This window comes from Equus asinus, chromosome 2 (assembly GCF_041296235.1).
Source record: "Equus asinus isolate D_3611 breed Donkey chromosome 2, EquAss-T2T_v2, whole genome shotgun sequence".
Classification (NCBI taxonomy): Eukaryota; Metazoa; Chordata; class Mammalia; order Perissodactyla; family Equidae; genus Equus; species Equus asinus.
In genome coordinates, this window is record NC_091791.1 from 151,339,747 (window position 1) to 151,356,200 (window position 16,454).

Here is a 16,454-nt window from a genome sequence, read left to right on the forward strand (position 1 = left end):
CCCGCCCTGTCTGGGGGACCCGGAGCCGGTCGGCCGCGCGCGCCCCCTCCCCGCGGCGCAGAGGAGCGCGGCGCCCCAGAGCGTCTCGGATTTCCTGCCAGCAGCCATGTGTCGGGGAGGAGGGGGCCGCGGAGAGACAAAGAGGCAGCACGCCAGGCAGGGGAGCGGGGCGGCCCTGCCACGCGGAAGCCGCGCGCCGACCGCGTTTCCCTTCCAGAGGAAGGGGGCCTGCCGCGCCTCCCTCCGTCCCTGGCGGATGCGTCCGGCCCCGGAGCCCTGCAGCCTACCGCCCCGGCCCGCACCTCCCTCCCGGCGGCAGCTTCCGGCTCGCGGCCGAACCTGGCGGGGCCGTCCGCGCGCGCCCCCTGCGGGCCGGGCCTCTAAGCGCTGGCCCAGGCGCGGGGCCACACCCGCCCGCTGCCCTGGCGGCGCCCCTGCCCGCGCCCACAGCTGGAACCAGCCGAGGCCTGGGGCCCAGCGCCCGGGATGCCCACGGGGCTGCCAGGCGGAGCTGCTGTCCAACCACTCCAGGCCCGCCCTCCCGCTCCCATGGGCAAGGGGAACAGCAACTCCCCGACTGCTGAACACACACTCTGGGGGCACTGCTGCCCTGGGGGGGGGGCGGGGGGGGGCAGTCTGAGGACCGCCTCCAGAACCTACATCTGCAACTCCCAAGTGTGAAACATGGGACTCTGGATTTTCTAATCCAATCGCTATTTTATCGAAATGGAGGATATGTGATCTGACAAATATAAGAAATTCCCTCATAGAGGGTTGCCCTATCTTGAAGTAGACTTGGAGGGCATTCAGTCATTTTGCAGCTGAGAAAACAGAGGCCCAAAGAGGTTAGGTAATGTGCTCATCTGTCTCCTCGCTGTCATCTCCCCACCTGGAAGGCCATGTAGGCACAGGTGCTCAACTGTCCCGTTGCTCAGAGAAAGGCTGGGAGAGCGGCAGTCCTGGGGCAAGCCGGGGAAACTCTGGCTCCCTGTAGGTTCTTGCTGTGTCCCCACCTCCACTCCCCTTTGTCCCAGCCCACCTTCTCTCTCTGCCCCTCCTGATCAGGCTTCAGAAGCCCCACACTAGCCACCCTGAGAGGCTCTCTGTCAGGAGGGGTGCACCTGAGCCCGGAAAGGGGTCTCCAGCTGGGGCACGGCCTTGTGCGGGTTCCTTTATTCAGTGGATACTGGCAAGTTCAGAGAGAATGTCTGCAGCAGCCTAGGTTAGCTGGCTGGGTGAGTGACTTCCTCTGCCAGTACCCACCCCATCCTGGGGCAGAATAAAGAAACCCAAAGAGCAGGAAAGTGGTTTATTTGTAAAGGAGACTATTGGGGCAGGAATAGGTGAGAAGGGCTGAGGAGCACCACATAGAGATTGGGCCAGGTTCTGACTATAGGACGTTTAAAAACAGGAGAGAGAAGATCAATTGTGCTGTTAGACCGGGGTGCCGAGGGGGTTCCTGTAAGTTGCTCTCTGTGGGTCCAGCCTCTACCCCCCTCCAAGGCATTTGCCAGCCGTTTAGCAGTGGGGAACCCTGTGGGGAGGGGGAGGTTTTAGGGAAGGGCTTCTAAGATGCCAGCATCTGTGCCCCTACTTCCTTAGGCTCACAGCCCCCATACACACACACACACACACACACACACACTACTTGTCCGCCCATCTTTTGAGTTTTTCCCTTAGTTTCGAAAAAGAGTTGTCACTTTGCCCCAAAGCAATAATAGCTCTCCTACCTCCCAACCTCTAGTCTCCAGACAGTGCCTCCCACTTCTCCAGGTTGAGACATTCTGGGCCTGGGAGGTCCCTGAACCCACATGGGTGACTGACCATGGCCACCTGGACCAAGGTGGAGAGGTGGGAATGGGGAGAAGGCTGACGGAGGCAGAAACCAGAAGTACAGAGGTGAGGTGCAGGCCCAAACCTCTGCTCAGCTGGGCAGTAGGTGGAGCCCCTGGGCAGGAGGCCTAGAAGTTCTCATAATGGTGGGAGAAATGAGTCCGGTCCTGCCTGTTGATGAGCTGACAGGCTTTTTCCACATTCTTGGTCATGCCAGGGGGGCCGCAGCTAAACACCCCGATCTTCCTGACCTGTTGTGGGAGGAAGAAGTCAGGGCTAGCTTAGTGTTCAGAGAGAGGGCTAGCTCAGTGTTCAGAGGGAGGGCTAGCTCAGTGTGCATGTTAAAGACCAGCAAGAGTCCTTGGTGAGGGCTCATTCCGTGTTCCTGAGGAAGGTTTGCTTCCTACCATCCATGGTGAGGGTTGACTCTGTTTCTAAGTCTAGCTCAATTTTGGTAGATTTGCTCTCTGTGGGTCTAGCCTCTACCGCCTCCAAGGCATATGCCAGCTTCAAGTGCAAAATCGGTGTTTCTAATAGGGGCCAGGTTAATCAATGTTCAAGTTGAGGGATAGCTTAGTGTCTCAATGAGGGCTAGCCCAGTATTCATGAGAGTAGTGGCTAGCCCAATGTCCATGGTGAAGATGAGCTCAGGGTCCAGGGTGAGGACTGGCTCAGTATTAATGGTAAGGGCAGCTTGGAGTTTATCGTGGGGACTAGCTCAATCGTTGAGCTCTTCCTTCTGGACAAGGCATCATGGCTTCAGAAGTAGCAACTCTCTGTCACCTGCCTCCCCCTTTAGCTCAAGGTGATCCCCACTTCTCCTTGTCCATTCCATTACCCCACCAATCTCCCAGGGGATGGGTGCTCATGAGCAATCAATTCTTTCCCTGAGGGAGCAGGTTTGGGAGCTTTGCTCAGACCCAAGATGATAAAGGTGAAGAGAACCTGGATATGAGGTAGGGACTGACCTGTGGGTGGACCTCCTGCAGGGAGTTGAAGAAAGGCTCAAAGGGGGGGCGACCGAAGTGGGTGATGGAGCGCAGGCCCGTGAACAGACTCCGGTTCAACACCTTCTGGAAGTGCCGCTCACAGATGTACTGGGGGCAGAGGGGAAGGTCAGGTCAAGGACAATTAGGGTCAGTGCCTAGCCCAAGCCAGCCTGCAGCTCAGGAGACAGAGACTGGGGTGGGGAGGGAGCTGGAGGCTGAGGATATAGGCCACCAGCTCTGTGCTTCCTGCCAACTGAACCTGGCTGTCTGCCCATCTACCCTGGCCATCCTGCCTTGCCCTGCCAACCACACACCCACTGAGCTGCCCTGCCTGGCCGGCCCTGACGTACCAGCATGGTGGTCCTCAGGTCGAACTTCTCAGCCAGCTGGGTGATGTAAATGTGCACGGACACCAGGTCCTGGCAGTCATTCTCCTCCACCTCCCGGATGATGTCAGCCAGCCACTCAAACTGCCGCTGGGTCCGTGTCACCCAGATGAAGTAGATCTGGGGACACATAGCTGGAGCTTAGGACCCAGCTCATCTCAGGCTCCCTCCATCTGAGGGATCTCCACACCAGTAGACCACTTCTGGTCTCGGCCAACTTGTGCCTCTCTCCCCCCAGACAGCCTGGGGAGATGGAGTATGTGGGGCTACAGGGCCAGGCTCTGGGGTAGGAGATGGAGTTGCCCCAGGACATGGAGAGGTGGGTGTGAACAATAGCTTGGGGCGATTAGAAAGGACCCTTGTCAAGCGAGCTGAAGGTCTGAGGGGGTGGGAAGCAGCTTTTCATTCTGAGCCTACCCTGCCACTCCCTCCAGTGGGTCCTCCTCAGGCTTCGAAGCTCCCACCCAAACTTAGCCCAGAAAGAGAGGGTCCCACCAAGGGTGTGTCACAGAACAGCCTCAGGGAAGACCCAGCTGACTACCTGGAACAGATAAGAATGGGCTCAAAGAGAGATGAGAGGGATGGAAGCCCCCCTGGGGGGACCCATCTCCAGCTTCTGATGGGGAGAAGTGGGGCAGTGTGGGTTAAGGAGCAGAGGCAGAGCTGGCGCTGCCAGAGGAGCAGGGGAGCTGTCTGTCACCCTCCAAATGCTGACAGCATATGGGCTAGGCCTCTGCCTGCTGCATTCCTGTGCCCCTGACTCACCTGCCAGGCCCAGAGAAACAGGCAGGGGCCTGCCACCAGGTCCAGGCTGGGGCAAAGGGGCCCACTGTAGAGGGGGCCTGAGGGCCTGGGCTGTGTTCCTGGAGCCAACCCAGCCCCCAGCCCTGCCTCGCCCCTCTTCTCCTCTTCCCCTTGAGAGCAGAGTCAGTTTCGCTTCTGCCCCACCCCACAGGTGCCCTCCCTCTCCCAGCCCAATAGTGCTTCAGTGCTGGCCTCCTCTGTAAGAAGGGGGAAGGACTCTGAGAAGCAACTCCTATGTAGGGTGCCCCATAACTGAGGGGAAAAGCCTGGAGGCATCAGCAAACCAACTCTGTCCTTTAGGGTCTGGAGATATTCTGACCACCCTGGGGTCGGGCCAATGTGGCCTTGTCCAGATCAGGGGGGCCAAGAACAGGGGCAGGAGAGACAGGCACAGGTGGACACAGTGATAGGGAGCAGGGGACATGGGCTGGCGGGAGGAGGGGGTACTCACCTTCTTACAGAACACTTGGCTGCTGACTGATGACTTGAAGACCAGGTCTTTGAGGATGGAGGCAAAGGGGGTGACCCCAATGCCCCCTCCCACCAGGACTGACACCTCAAACTTATGCCACTCCTGGTGGCCCTCTCCAAATGGTCCATCGAGGTACAGCTGCAGAGAGGGGAGTGGGTTTGAGTTAAGCTCAGCCACCACTATAGTTCTGAAGCCACAAATGGGAGGCAGGGAAAGGCAGTAGGTTTATGGAGTGAGGGGGAAGAAGGGGGTGGTGGTATTATCTAGAACAACCAGTCTTTGGAGGGGGGGAGGGAAGGAACACAGTGGGGAGTCTGATGCTGCAGGACCAAAGCCTGATAGGGGATGTGGGAACATGTGGTACATGTGGCCTGCGTCTGGGCACCTTCGGGTATCTGGCACAGCCGTTGCCCGTCAAGGGTGAGTAGATCTCCCTGAGGCGAGTGGTCCAGGGCCCCGCTGCCCGGATGTGCAGGCTGAGCGTGTCCTCATGGGGTGCAGAAGTCAGCGTGAAAGGGTGGTACTCAGTGGTCCCTAGAGCCAGGCAGGCGATCCGCACCCACTGTCCTGACTTGTACTCAAAGCCTTGGGGCCGCTGGAACTGCAGGTGGGTCACTCCTGAGGAGGGGAGGTAGGTGGGAGGCTGCTGTACTGAACCCAGTAACAATGTGGCCTCCAGAGAGTTCCCTCACCTGCAGCTGCAGCTCTACTTCTGGAATATGACAGTGGAGGCCTCCCCCCATCAGAAGTCATTACCTCTCTGGGGCTGTGTCCACCCTGAGGAGGGGCCGGGGCTGGTGGTCAGCAGGGCAAGGGGTAGGCTGGCCTGGGCTGCTCCTCTTTCTGTTGTGAAAGAGGCTCAGGTCCCCAGGCAAAGAGCTTCTCTTACCAGCTCCCTTGTCCCTGCCACCCCAGGGCCCCTGCCAACTCCACTGGGCCAGGCCAGGAGATTGCAAGGTCCAGACTCTGCACGTGCCCTATCAGCTTCCTCAGTACCACCTATCTGGTCCCCTGACAGCCTCTGGGTCTGTACCTGACGGCAGCAGCTCCGCCTTCACTACGCTGATCTCCACCTTCTTCCGGCTCAGGCTCACCAGCTTGTCCCCAACATAGATTAGCGCCGGGACCAGGAAGAAGATGTGGAAACGGGGCAGCTGGATCAGAGCAAAGCTGCCGTGGATGATAAGCTAGATGGAGTGAAGAGTGGAGCTCAGACCCAGCCACATCCACAACAGGGTCCGAGGCCAGCTCGGGCTGTAGACCTCTGCCTCCTTCTCCCACTGCACATCTGATCCCTGCCTCACCGTGTGCCACGCTCCTTCCAGGTTCCCAAACCTAACCACTCCCCCATCCACAGTACTTTTGTTTCATCGTTCATTGACATGTTTGCTATTGTTTGCCCCACTGGACTATAGAAGGGGGGACCGTGTCCATCTTGTTTGCCACCATGCTCTCAGCTCCTAGCAGATTCTGCCTCGTACATGGGAGACACTCAATACCTGTTGAGTCGAAGAAGGAGTTTCTCCAACTTTTCCTCTCCCTTTGGAGACTAAGAACACCTCACCAGTCCCCCTTTTCCATAAATTAACTGACAGGTGTTGTCCAGCTCTGGTCCTTTCCCCGACAGGCTGGTCTCACATGGTCAGACACTACTTGCCCCCTTCCTTCCCACTCACTTGCTCCTGAGTCAGCTCAGTCTGGCTCCCACCTCCACCTCTTCTCAGGACCTGCTCTCAGCTGGCCAAACCCTGAGGTCTCCTTTCAGACCACATTCGCTCCCACCTTTGGCAGCCTGTGGCACTAGTGACCACCCACTCCTTGCCATGGCTGCAACAATGCTCTGCTGCTTCTCCCCCTTTCCGTCTGGGCTGCTCACTCCCACCTCCTGCACTGGCTCTGTTCCTTCTCCCACCTCCAATCCTGTTGTTGCCCAAGCCTCATTTCCTCACCCTCTGCTCGTCTCTTTCTACGCTTTCCCAACTCTCCCACATGGCACGGCCTCAATGGAGCCACAGTCCCTCGGCTTCAGCTGCAGCGGCACAGGTCCACCATGTCCGGCCACCACCGGGGGTCCTGTGGCCATCCGCAGCCAGGCCCGTCTCCTCCGTGCCCTGAATGTTCCATCATCATTCCCAGCCCTGCCCCTATGTTCAGGCCCTTCCTTCTACCTGGATGGCCTTTCATTTTCCACTCTGCCCTCTGTCACACCTTAGCTTCTCTCTCCTGAAGGCTTGGCCCAAGTCCCATCTTCTCCCCAAAGTCTTCGCAAACCAGTTTGGGGCAAATGAAACTGCTTTCCCTGAGCTCCTGTAGTATACTCTTGGAACACTTAGCTCACAATTAGTCCTATATTCTCTGCTCATTTTGATCAGTTCTCGTGTGTGGCACTTGTCTCTGCAGCAAATCCTAAGTTCCTGAGGGCAGAGCTCAGAGTCTTCCCCTCCTCTGCTGGGCCAAGCACAGAACTAGCACAGGCTAGACCCTCCGGAGATAACTGTGACTGAACTCTGGTTCCTCAGGCAGCTCTCCCTTCCCCCAGCCGAGTGTTCCTGGATTCTGGAGCCTCTCTCCAAAGGACTCACTTAAACCTCTCTGGGCTCTTCTCTGAACTGGCTCCCAGTTCCCCAAGTTTCTCTTTCATTGTGGAGCCCACGCCCACCCCCAAGGCTTCCTGAACATCCAATCAGGTTGAGAGCAATGTCAGGGTGACATCATACCCCTCTGTTTTATACTCCCCATTTGGTGTTGGCTCTACTTTTAAACCACAAAACTGCTGCAGACTCATGGCTGGCTGAGGAGCTGGAGAGCCGGAGGAACAGCCTGCCAGCTCAGCTTCTGCGAGCCCCACCCTCTCTGGCCTGGATCAGGGCCTGCACAACCTTCCCTAGGGTCTACTCCACATTGGGGTATTTGACTTGAAACTTCTCTTCCTGAAGTCAAGTGTAAATGGGAAAGAAGTGGTGGTCTGGCCCCCATCTCCCCCCAGGTGAGCCATTCCCAATCTGCTAGGGCTAGGACTGCCCAGCAGAAGGGCCTGTACCTTTCTGAGCTGCTGAGTTCCCTGCTGGCAGGAAGGGTGGCTCTGAACCCCAGTTATCCCCAAAACCCAGGAATAAATCAGTAAGGGGTCTTGGTCACAGGGAACCAGTCTGGCCCCTCTTCTGGGTGTCCCATCTAGCTCAAGGAAGCTGCTTTTTCACCAGGAACAAGAATATCATCTCCACCCCTAACAGAAACAGTAACCCCAAGGCTCCACCCATTATTGGGAAAATAGAGAGGGAAGGATTAATTAGCCACGGCTTCCAAAGAAGGGAGAGATTTCTTTGGAAACAAACATTAAGAGTTCTAGGAAATACCCTAAGCCAAGGCTGGGTAGTCATTTTCAGAACTGTGAAGTGCCAAGTCTCAGGCAAGGTGGAAACAGACCCCCCCACCTGTCAGTGAGGACAGAACTACACCTGAGAAGAGGCAGGGCTGACCACAGGCGCCAGCCTGACCCAGGCAATAGTGGACACTCTCCCTGTGTCTCGGGACAAGGGAGACCCCTGTGTCACCTGCCTGGGGCCAGGCGACAGAGAGGGCAGCTGTATGCGCTGTGCACTTCTTGAATGCTTGCAGCCAAGCTATCATCAGTGGGGACATCAGGGCCTTAAGACTCGGTTTAGCTTCTCAACAAGGCCCTGGGGGTGCACTTTGGGGAACTGCCTGTGTCCGTAAGGAAGGCAGGCCAGGCAGAGCCATGACACAGGGGCACAGATCGGAGTCAGCTCTGGAACTAGCCAGCTGAAGCAGCTGATGTCAAAGCCAGGGAAGAGTGAAGGGAGCAGGACAGGAAAAGGGAGAGAATGGGAAGGATGGGAGGCAGGAGCCCAGGTTACCAAGGAAAGGGGACAAGTTGAATGTTAACAATCCATGTCATCAACAGTCCAAGTAAAGACATTTTGAGCAAGCTCATTAACTTTACAGGTGGCACTTAGCTGGGTGGGGTGGCTAACACCCCAGAAAACAGGATCAGAACAAAAATGGCAGAACTCAGTAAAGATAGGTTTCTCTCAAAAAGGGTGATGCTCCCTTGACTGTAGGCAGTCCAGGCAGGAGCCCAAAGCAGCCATCTAAAGTGGGGAGAGACTGGCTGGGTAGAAATGATGTGGGGGTGTCTGTGAAGAACATAGATCAGCCTGGTAGGGCTACCACCGCAAAACCCATAGCAGGGAGTCCATCTCCCAAGTGTCACAAACTGGGCTCAGTCTACTTGAGAGCCCGTTCCATAACCCCATCTTTTAAGTGAGAAGTGAAGAGGATACTTGAAATAACTAAGGGGACAGGGAGCTGATGTCTCAGCCCTCACTGCCCCCCTGGGATTGCCCTACCCAGACCCCGCTAGCCTGCCTCAGAGCTGAGAGCCCTCACCAGGATGTAGAGCAGGACGTAGAGGTGGTGGGTCAGCCAGAAGCCCCGGAAACTATGGCGGCGGAAGTGGTGGGAGGCGAAGACGTACATGACGGCCAGGACCAGGAGCAGCAAGACCCCCGTTAGGCCTGCAAAATAAACATGGGGTAGAGGGGCAGGGCTATTCTGAGGCTGCCAGAGGTCAGGGTCCCCTTTCCACTCCACTGTCCTATGAGGGAGTGGGGAAGCCCAGAACCGCCTTCTGTTCCTCTCCCCCCACACGACTGATCACAGGTACATTTCATCTCAACAGATCCTACACATCCTTCATAGATCTTGTCATGATGTTGTTTTTCAAGCACCTGCGTCATTATTTGTTTTGTGTCTGTCACTTTCCTGACTCTCAGGTCCACAAGTACAGGGACGAGGCTAAGCTAGTTCACTACTGAATCCTAGTGCCTAGTGTAGGGCCTGGCACACCACGGGCCTTCTATAAACATGTGCTGAATAAACGCATGTACGGGGTGTCTATTCTGGCCCCTCTAGGTTAGACTCTGGACACTGCAGGCCCTGCCCTCATGGAGCCAAGGCTTGATCTGTGTCCCTACAGCAGTCCACCTGGCTGCTCCAGCACACAGCATGAGCACTGGCACCATGAGTGAGGGAGTGAGACCACCACAGCCCCCTGCATCCAGCCGGGAGTTGGTGGGGGGACCTCTCTTCTCACCAGGGATCCTAGGGCTGGGGTACACAGAAGGGCAATGCTGAAGCCAGGGTGGGAATGCAGGGACCAGAGAATGGCCCCTCAGCTGATCAAGGAGGAGACAGGCGGAAATCAGGAAGATTAGAGCACTGCAGTATGGAAAAGCAGAGGTTAAGAAGGGATCTAACCAAAGCCTGTAATGTCCTGACCAGAGAAGAGCGCATCAGCACAGCCTTATCCGCTAAATCCCAGCGCACAGGAATTAGCAAGCACTCTCTGAAGTTCAAAGCAGATCGTTTCAGGATTAAAAAAATAAGAAAAACCATGCTGTATTTCACAGAGAGGAGCGAGTGTAGAAAAAGTGTTACCCCAAGGACGGAACAAACTGAAAATAGAAATAGGTTCAAGAAGTGTTTGAACAGATTCACAGCTAATAGTTCTAAAGTGAGTGATTACGAGGAGTTAGGAAAATGCCCCTAAACAGCCCTTGTCGAGACAGAGTACAAGGGGGGGCGGGGCTCTGCCTGGCTTGACAAAGAGCCTGGTCCCTCCCCCATGCAGCTGGGGCACAGTATCCCTCAAAGGCGCTGTCATGGCAGGTGTGTGTGTTGGAGGGTGGAGGGAGTCCACTCCCATTCCACAGAGGGAGGAACTTGTTCAGAGTTGGGATGGGAGGCCAGCCAAGCTCCTGAGAGAAGGACTGGAAAACATCTCCTACTGCCCAGGAGAGTCCTCAGGGCTCCAGGGCAAAGCCCGGCTCAGCGTGAGAGCCAAGTGAGTGCGCCTGGGCTGCCCCGTGGCAGACAGAACCCAGAGCCTGGAGCTCAGAACCGGGCCCAGAAATTCATGGAGCAGGGAGGGCTCTCACCTGGCACGGTCTGGAAGAACCACCAGTAATACTTCTGGGGGAACTCAGACCTGTGGGGAAGAGAAAGCAAGGAAGGATCCTGAGAGATGTCTGGGACTTCCAGAAAGGACCGTCCAGAGGAGGCACCCAACCCAACCACCAGTCTCCCTTTCTGCCGACTTGGGACCGGGGGCTCAGGCTGGTCATCGTCTGTCCTATCACCTGGAAGGTGACACTCTCTTCTGAGCCAAGCGAATCTGCCTCTTTCCACCTGCAAAGAATCCCCTCCCCCCACCACACACACACACACTCACCCGTTGTTGTGGAAGAGGCCAGGGAAGAGGCAGGAGAGGACGCTGAGTGGGCTGATGGAGAACAGGTACACATTCACCACATGGCCTGCACTGTGTAAGACTAAGGAAGACCAAACAAGGTGGGAGTGAGCCTGGGGGCAGCCTGGTGGGGGTGCTCAACCCACTCAACCCAAGGAGGAGGACAGCAGCCAGCCAGAGTTGGGGGCCTGAAGAAGGGTCCTAGTGGTCTGGACTTCTGATCTCTAATGGACTTCTTGTTCTCCCCATGGCCTGTATACACACCATCCATGAACACAAACCACATGAGTCTGAAATTATACCATTAGAAGGTCACTCCTTTGGTTTCTGTCACAGAATTATGGTTTAAAATGTAAAAACTGGGAGAGATCACACATTATGTACACTCACTCTGGGGTGTTAGTAACTCATCATTTGGAGGCTGGCAAGGTGGCCTTGAAAGTGTGGGAAGAGGCACTGGTGGGGCAGTGAGGGGCTCCTGGGCCTACTTCACACCACTGCCGGGGCCACCTCCATCCTTATGAGAAGGACATCCCAGACTTACACTCAAGTTAAGTGCAGGTAGAGAGGAGGGGGCTCTCATGAGAGGGGAAGCCAGCAGGGGGCAGGAGGACATGGGAAGAATCCCAGGGACTCCCAGGTCCTGCCTGTGAGGACGATGGCAGTGGAGGCAATGAGGCGATGGAAGTCCACGGCGGCGTCGAAGGGCACGTAGCGGTTAAGGAAGGTCTCTCGCAGGAAGGTGATGAGGTTGCGGCACATGGTGAGCAGGATGTAGGAGTACATGAAGGAGATGCTGGCAGCCGTGCCCCGCGACAGGATGATGCCCACACGGGTGGTGTCTGTGATGCCCATGTGGTGAGCCGCAAAGGCATAGTCTGCGGAGCGGCCCAGGCAGGTAAGCTGGGAGCCCCGCAGAGGACAGAGCGCTGTTGACGGACGTCAACCGCAGGGCCTGGCTCGCCACCACTTACAACGCGCCTCCCCGCAGTCTCCATTCCAGCGGGCTCCAAGCATCCAGAGCAGGCCTTGCCCCTAAGGTTGTAGCTTATTGCAAGCCCTGCCCCCAGCATGCGACACTCACCGTAGGCCCCGCCCCCCAGGGCTGTCGCTTATTGCCAGCCCCGCCCTGGGGCTGCCTGTCACTCACCGCAGGCCCCAGCCCCAGGGCTATCAATTACTGTAAGTCCTGTCCCCCCTGCGGCTGTCACTCACAGTAGGCCCTCTCTAGGAAAAGGCCCCCCGCGATGGCGTAGAACACGGCAACGCAGCCGATGTGGCGCCGGTAGTTCTCGATGAAGCGCTTGAACTGCTGCACCGTCTGGTGGCGCCGGCTGCGTTGAAACTTCTCTCGGTGAGCCTCGGTGAACAGGAGGGGCTGGAACGACGTTACCCTGGGAGACAGGAAGCCTTGGCTCTGGGCTAAGGACCCAACGCTAGTGCAGCCCTGCTCCCCAGAGGGGAAAAAAGGGCGTCAAGTTACTCAAAACAAGCAGGATTCAGACCCCAAAGGTTATACCACATTCCTTAAGCCGGCTGTTAGTGTAGGGACAGCCTCCGAAGTGGTCATCAGTAGCTCCCAGCTCCTACCAGTTCTCATCCTTTTACTGGAGGCTCAAAGGACACCTCCTCCTGGAAGCCTCCCTGACCTCCCAGGCAGAGGTGAGCACTTCCTTGAGTTCTGAAGCCCCTTGCTCTTACTACTATTATAACATTCCTCAGTAGGACATTGTAATTATCAATGTACCAGACTATCTCATCAGACTGTGACATTCTTGGGCAAGAACTATTCATCCTGCCTGCTCCCCCAGTGCTTAGCACAGTGCCTGACACCATAGAATCAATGTATGCATGCCAAGGAGATGGATCAACTGCCCGGGCCAAAGGGGAGGAGCAGGCGTACTTCTTGCCAAACCTCCGTCGAATCTCCTGGGGAGGGTCTATGTCCATGGGGCACTGCAGTTTCTGTGGTGTCAGCTCCACCTCAACGTCGCTGCGGGGATAACGACCACTCACTCTGGGAGAGGGACTAGAACAGGAATGCGGGAGACAGGACCTTGGCCACCTGAGCCACGTGGTCCACTGCTGCCCCTGGTCTGCTTCCAGACCCCCTCTGTGGAGGAAGGGTCAGAGCTCTCAGCCAGGGGACAGCAGGATTCCCTCAGAGACCTAGCGAGAGAATGAGTGGGATCATGGGGGTCCCAGCCAAGGCCGTCACATACAGCTGTGCCCTTCCCAAGGGCATCTGGCCGAGGCAGCAGGTGAGTGCTGAAATCCAGCAGGCTCTCTGCTTTCCCTGGTGCAGGGCTGTCTGCCCAGAGTAAGGAGTGCCTTTTTCTAATTTGCATGAAGGTAATGCATGGGCTGGGGGGACCCTGATCCCACTCATTCTGGGAAGAGAAAAGGCAATTCCCCAACCCCAGCCCTCCCTCCAACATTCCCAGTTGAGGGCTCACCAGATCTTCTCCTGGCTGATATAGGAGGCTCTCCGGCAGAAGTCCTTGATGACTTCAGGCACCTGCACTCCTGCAACGCAGAGCTGGGCTAGGGAGCAGCTCATGGCCCAGAGCCTGGGAGGACCCAGCTCAAAGGCACAGCACCCACCCCAGGTCCAGACACTGTAGGGGATCCCTGGCCAGTACCCTGCCTCTGAGTGCCCCAGCCTCAGCCCGTGTCCCCAGTGTGAGCTCGACCCAGCCACGGGTGGGTCGGGAGAAGGCCTGAAACAAAGTTGGCCAGCCAGGCTCCCCTGAGTGTGTTGTGTGTCCACCTTCAGTCCCACTCCTGGGACTGGTATCAGGTTTATGGGGTAGGCAGAGGGCAGGAACTATATGCAACCTGCCTGCCAAGACCATTCTGCCGCAAAAATCCTGCGAAAGACCCTCCTGCTTAAACCCTCCCAGGGGTTAAATATAGAATCTAGGTGGTGTGTATATGGGAGATCGCTAAAAAATTCTTTCCACTTTTCTGTATTGAAATGTTCACAATAAAATGTCGGGGTCGGGGGGGAACCCTCCCAGGAGCCGCCCATTGTTCCCTGTCTGGGCTGAGCACTGATGGGCAGGGCAGGACTGAGCTGCAAATCCAGGTTCTCAAGGAGGCCTGGGAATCTCCAGGTCACTTCCAAGTGCTAAACCAATTCCGAAGATGACCCTGTTCTAGAGCCCAGTGGCAGAAAGAGAGCAAGCTGAACTGAATGAAATCAGAGTGTTAAAACAAAGTATAGATGTCTATCCTCTCAAACGGTTCAGCAAACGGCAAATGTGGCAACATGGTAACCAATGGCAAATCTAGGTGAAGGGTAAAGGGACACTCCTAGTATCATTTTTGTACATTTTCTGCAGGTTTAAAATGTTTCAGAGTAAAATTTGGAGGAAACAACAAAGCACAACAATGAAAAGCAAAACAAAAGAGTATTCAATGCTGTCTACTTAATCCTCATTCCTCAAGCCTGGTCCTCTCCTTCCCCCAGGGGCTGGATGTCCCGGACTCTGGCCCGGGTTTCCTTCCAGGCACCTGTCCTGCTCTGCCCTCAGGCCCAGGTGCCCACTGCCCTGGCAGCCTGGGAAAGGTGGAAGCTGCAGAATCAGGAGGGCTGGGTCTGCACTCTCCCAACTCCACCCTCCACCCCTGCCCCCTCCCACCCGCCTCCTGCCCCACAGAGGCCCAGCTGTGTCTTGTCTAACTCGCCCCTCTGCCCCATCTGGGCTGCTCAGCTCCCCCAAATTCTCATAATCCTGGGAGGAGCTGGGTTTGGTCTCAACATGTCCCAGTGAGAATCGAGAACTGTGAAGACACTATAACAGCTCGGAGCAGGCCACAGACAGTCCTCCTGCCTGCTAGCAGCCCCCTCCTCACTCCGACTCTAGCCCCCACCCACCTGAGTCAGACACAGGTGGGGCAGGAAGTAGGGGGAGGGACAACAGAAGTGTGTCTCCACGCACTCAGGAAACATTTACTGAGCTCTGCTCCAGAGCATAAAGTGACAAAACCAGAGCACCCCCCATGACAGGACACCCCAGCTGAGGTGGGTGTGGTCCAGGTAGGGCTGTAACGAGGAGGCAGTTCCCCCCCTGCCCTGGGCACCAGCCATAAAGGCCTTCGACAAGGAAGCAGAATTCCAGCTGCCATCCCCCATCCTCTCCTGATGCTGCCCACCCCACCAAAAAGGGCAGCATGAGCACTTCTGGGGGCCCCAGGCACTGTTGCCTTCTTGGGCCCCTTCTTCCATTAAAAAAAATTGTATCTTACAATTATGTTGATATAAAGAATATAATCCAGGCTGAATACGTTCTTACATATTTATTATCTTCCTTCTTTTCTTTGGACTTTAAAAGAAATTAAAACATTTCTGTGTGCTCCTAAAAGTATGCAGTCCCTAGGTATGTACCTGCTGTGCCTAAGGGATAGTCAGCCCTGCCCCCTGGGCCGCCCCACCTTTGACGCAGAGCTGTGTGAAGCGGAGCTCACTGTCGTGGTCCCGCAGCATGAAGTGGAAGTCCTCCCATGTCAGCTCCTCCTTGTCCTGGAAGCCGGACTCCCGGAACATGGACTCCACCACCTCGGCCAACTGGTCCTTGGACAGGCAGTTGTTGGAGATCTCAATGAAGGACCTGGGGCCGGGGGGAGGGGAACCATAAAGGCCTGATAAGGGGCCTGGGGCCTAGATACAAGGGCCCACTGGCTATCCCACCAGGTGGTCAGAGCCCACATGGGAGGGCCTCCACTGGCCAAATCCCAAGCCCCCTCCTAGTCACAATGGTCTCTAGCTGTATGGGTGAGAGGAAGAGGCCTCTGCTCTTTATCCTCCTGCTCCCTCCTTCATGTCCCACCTCTTTCCCCCGGCAGTCCCTGTTCTGGCCCATTCTCCTGGCTGTCCCATAGAACCAACCTCAGCATCCTGATGAACTCATCCTTGGAAATGAGACCATTCCCATCAAAGTCGTACATGCGGAACATAAGGCGAGACTTCTCCTCAGGGGATCCTGGGAGAAGGACGATCCCATGAGAGCCCCAGCTCACCTGCCCAAACCCCAGACTGGCCAGAAGGGGCCTCACACTAGTGTGACCCACTGCTGGACACAGCAAGGAGTGTCTCTGCTTCCTGACCCCTGCCTGGGCACTCCCAGATGTCTGCCGTGGTTGGACACCTGTGGTTGCCCATCTCCAACAGGTCAGCTACACTCCAGGCTCTGTCTCCAGCCCCTTCCATCTTCTCCTATCTGGACAATCACTCCCTCCTCCCCACCTTTCATGAAGACCACCAGGATGTCCAGGAACTCCCGGAAGGACAGGTAGCCATTGCCGTCTTTGTCAGCCAGAGAGAACATGGACTCCACAAACATGTCCTGGGGCTTGAGGCCCAGGGACTCCGCAAACTCGGCCCTGCTCAGCTCACACGTCAGGGCCTCCCGCACCTTCTGTGACGAGTCCAGGGGCAGGGTCCCTGCATCCGCCTGGTTGATGTCCAGTACCTGCACTCGAGCAGGAGCAGAGGGAGGGCGAGAAGGGGACAAGGCTTCCTTGACTTGAAGGCCAGTTGAGGCTCGTAGGAGTCTCCTTTTAAGGTGTTTGCCCAGTACCCCGACCCCTAAGCACTACCCTAGCAGCCTTGTGGGTGGTCCCTGGGGCCATTTGTTCTACAGCCCCCTGGCCCTTTGCGTTAGCTGATTGCACCAGGGATGCACACTTGACCCAAA

General features: G+C 56.6%; 1 protein-coding gene across 3 annotated transcripts in view; it reads right to left on the bottom strand.

Moving 5' to 3' along the window:
- Window positions 1-706: 706 nt before the first annotated feature.
- The window catches only part of DUOX1 (dual oxidase 1), a 32,151-nt gene continuing 16,403 nt past the window's right edge, over window positions 707-16,454 (bottom strand). Inside the window, exons 19-35 of one of the 3 annotated variants that reach the window (XM_014847039.3) lie at window positions 16,004-16,229; window positions 15,647-15,740; window positions 15,193-15,368; window positions 13,212-13,281; window positions 12,659-12,784; window positions 11,971-12,149; window positions 11,403-11,633; window positions 10,738-10,837; window positions 10,445-10,494; window positions 8,895-9,022; window positions 5,518-5,671; window positions 4,870-5,102; window positions 4,464-4,622; window positions 3,173-3,328; window positions 2,802-2,930; window positions 1,919-2,084; window positions 707-1,534 (exon numbers count right to left, since the gene is read on the bottom strand). In XM_014847039.3, coding sequence (XP_014702525.2) covers window positions 1,962-2,084; window positions 2,802-2,930; window positions 3,173-3,328; window positions 4,464-4,622; window positions 4,870-5,102; window positions 5,518-5,671; window positions 8,895-9,022; window positions 10,445-10,494; window positions 10,738-10,837; window positions 11,403-11,633; window positions 11,971-12,149; window positions 12,659-12,784; window positions 13,212-13,281; window positions 15,193-15,368; window positions 15,647-15,740; window positions 16,004-16,229 — 2,334 coding nt within the window. In that variant the 3' untranslated portion in view covers window positions 707-1,534; window positions 1,919-1,961. Of the gene's footprint in view, window positions 2,085-2,801; window positions 2,931-3,172; window positions 3,329-4,463; window positions 4,623-4,869; window positions 5,103-5,517; window positions 5,672-8,894; window positions 9,023-10,444; window positions 10,495-10,737; window positions 10,838-11,402; window positions 11,634-11,970; window positions 12,150-12,658; window positions 12,785-13,211; window positions 13,282-15,192; window positions 15,369-15,646; window positions 15,741-16,003; window positions 16,230-16,454 lie in introns of all 3 variants that reach the window. The other 2 variants (XM_014847037.3, XM_044764962.2) reach the window with 2 other exon arrangements.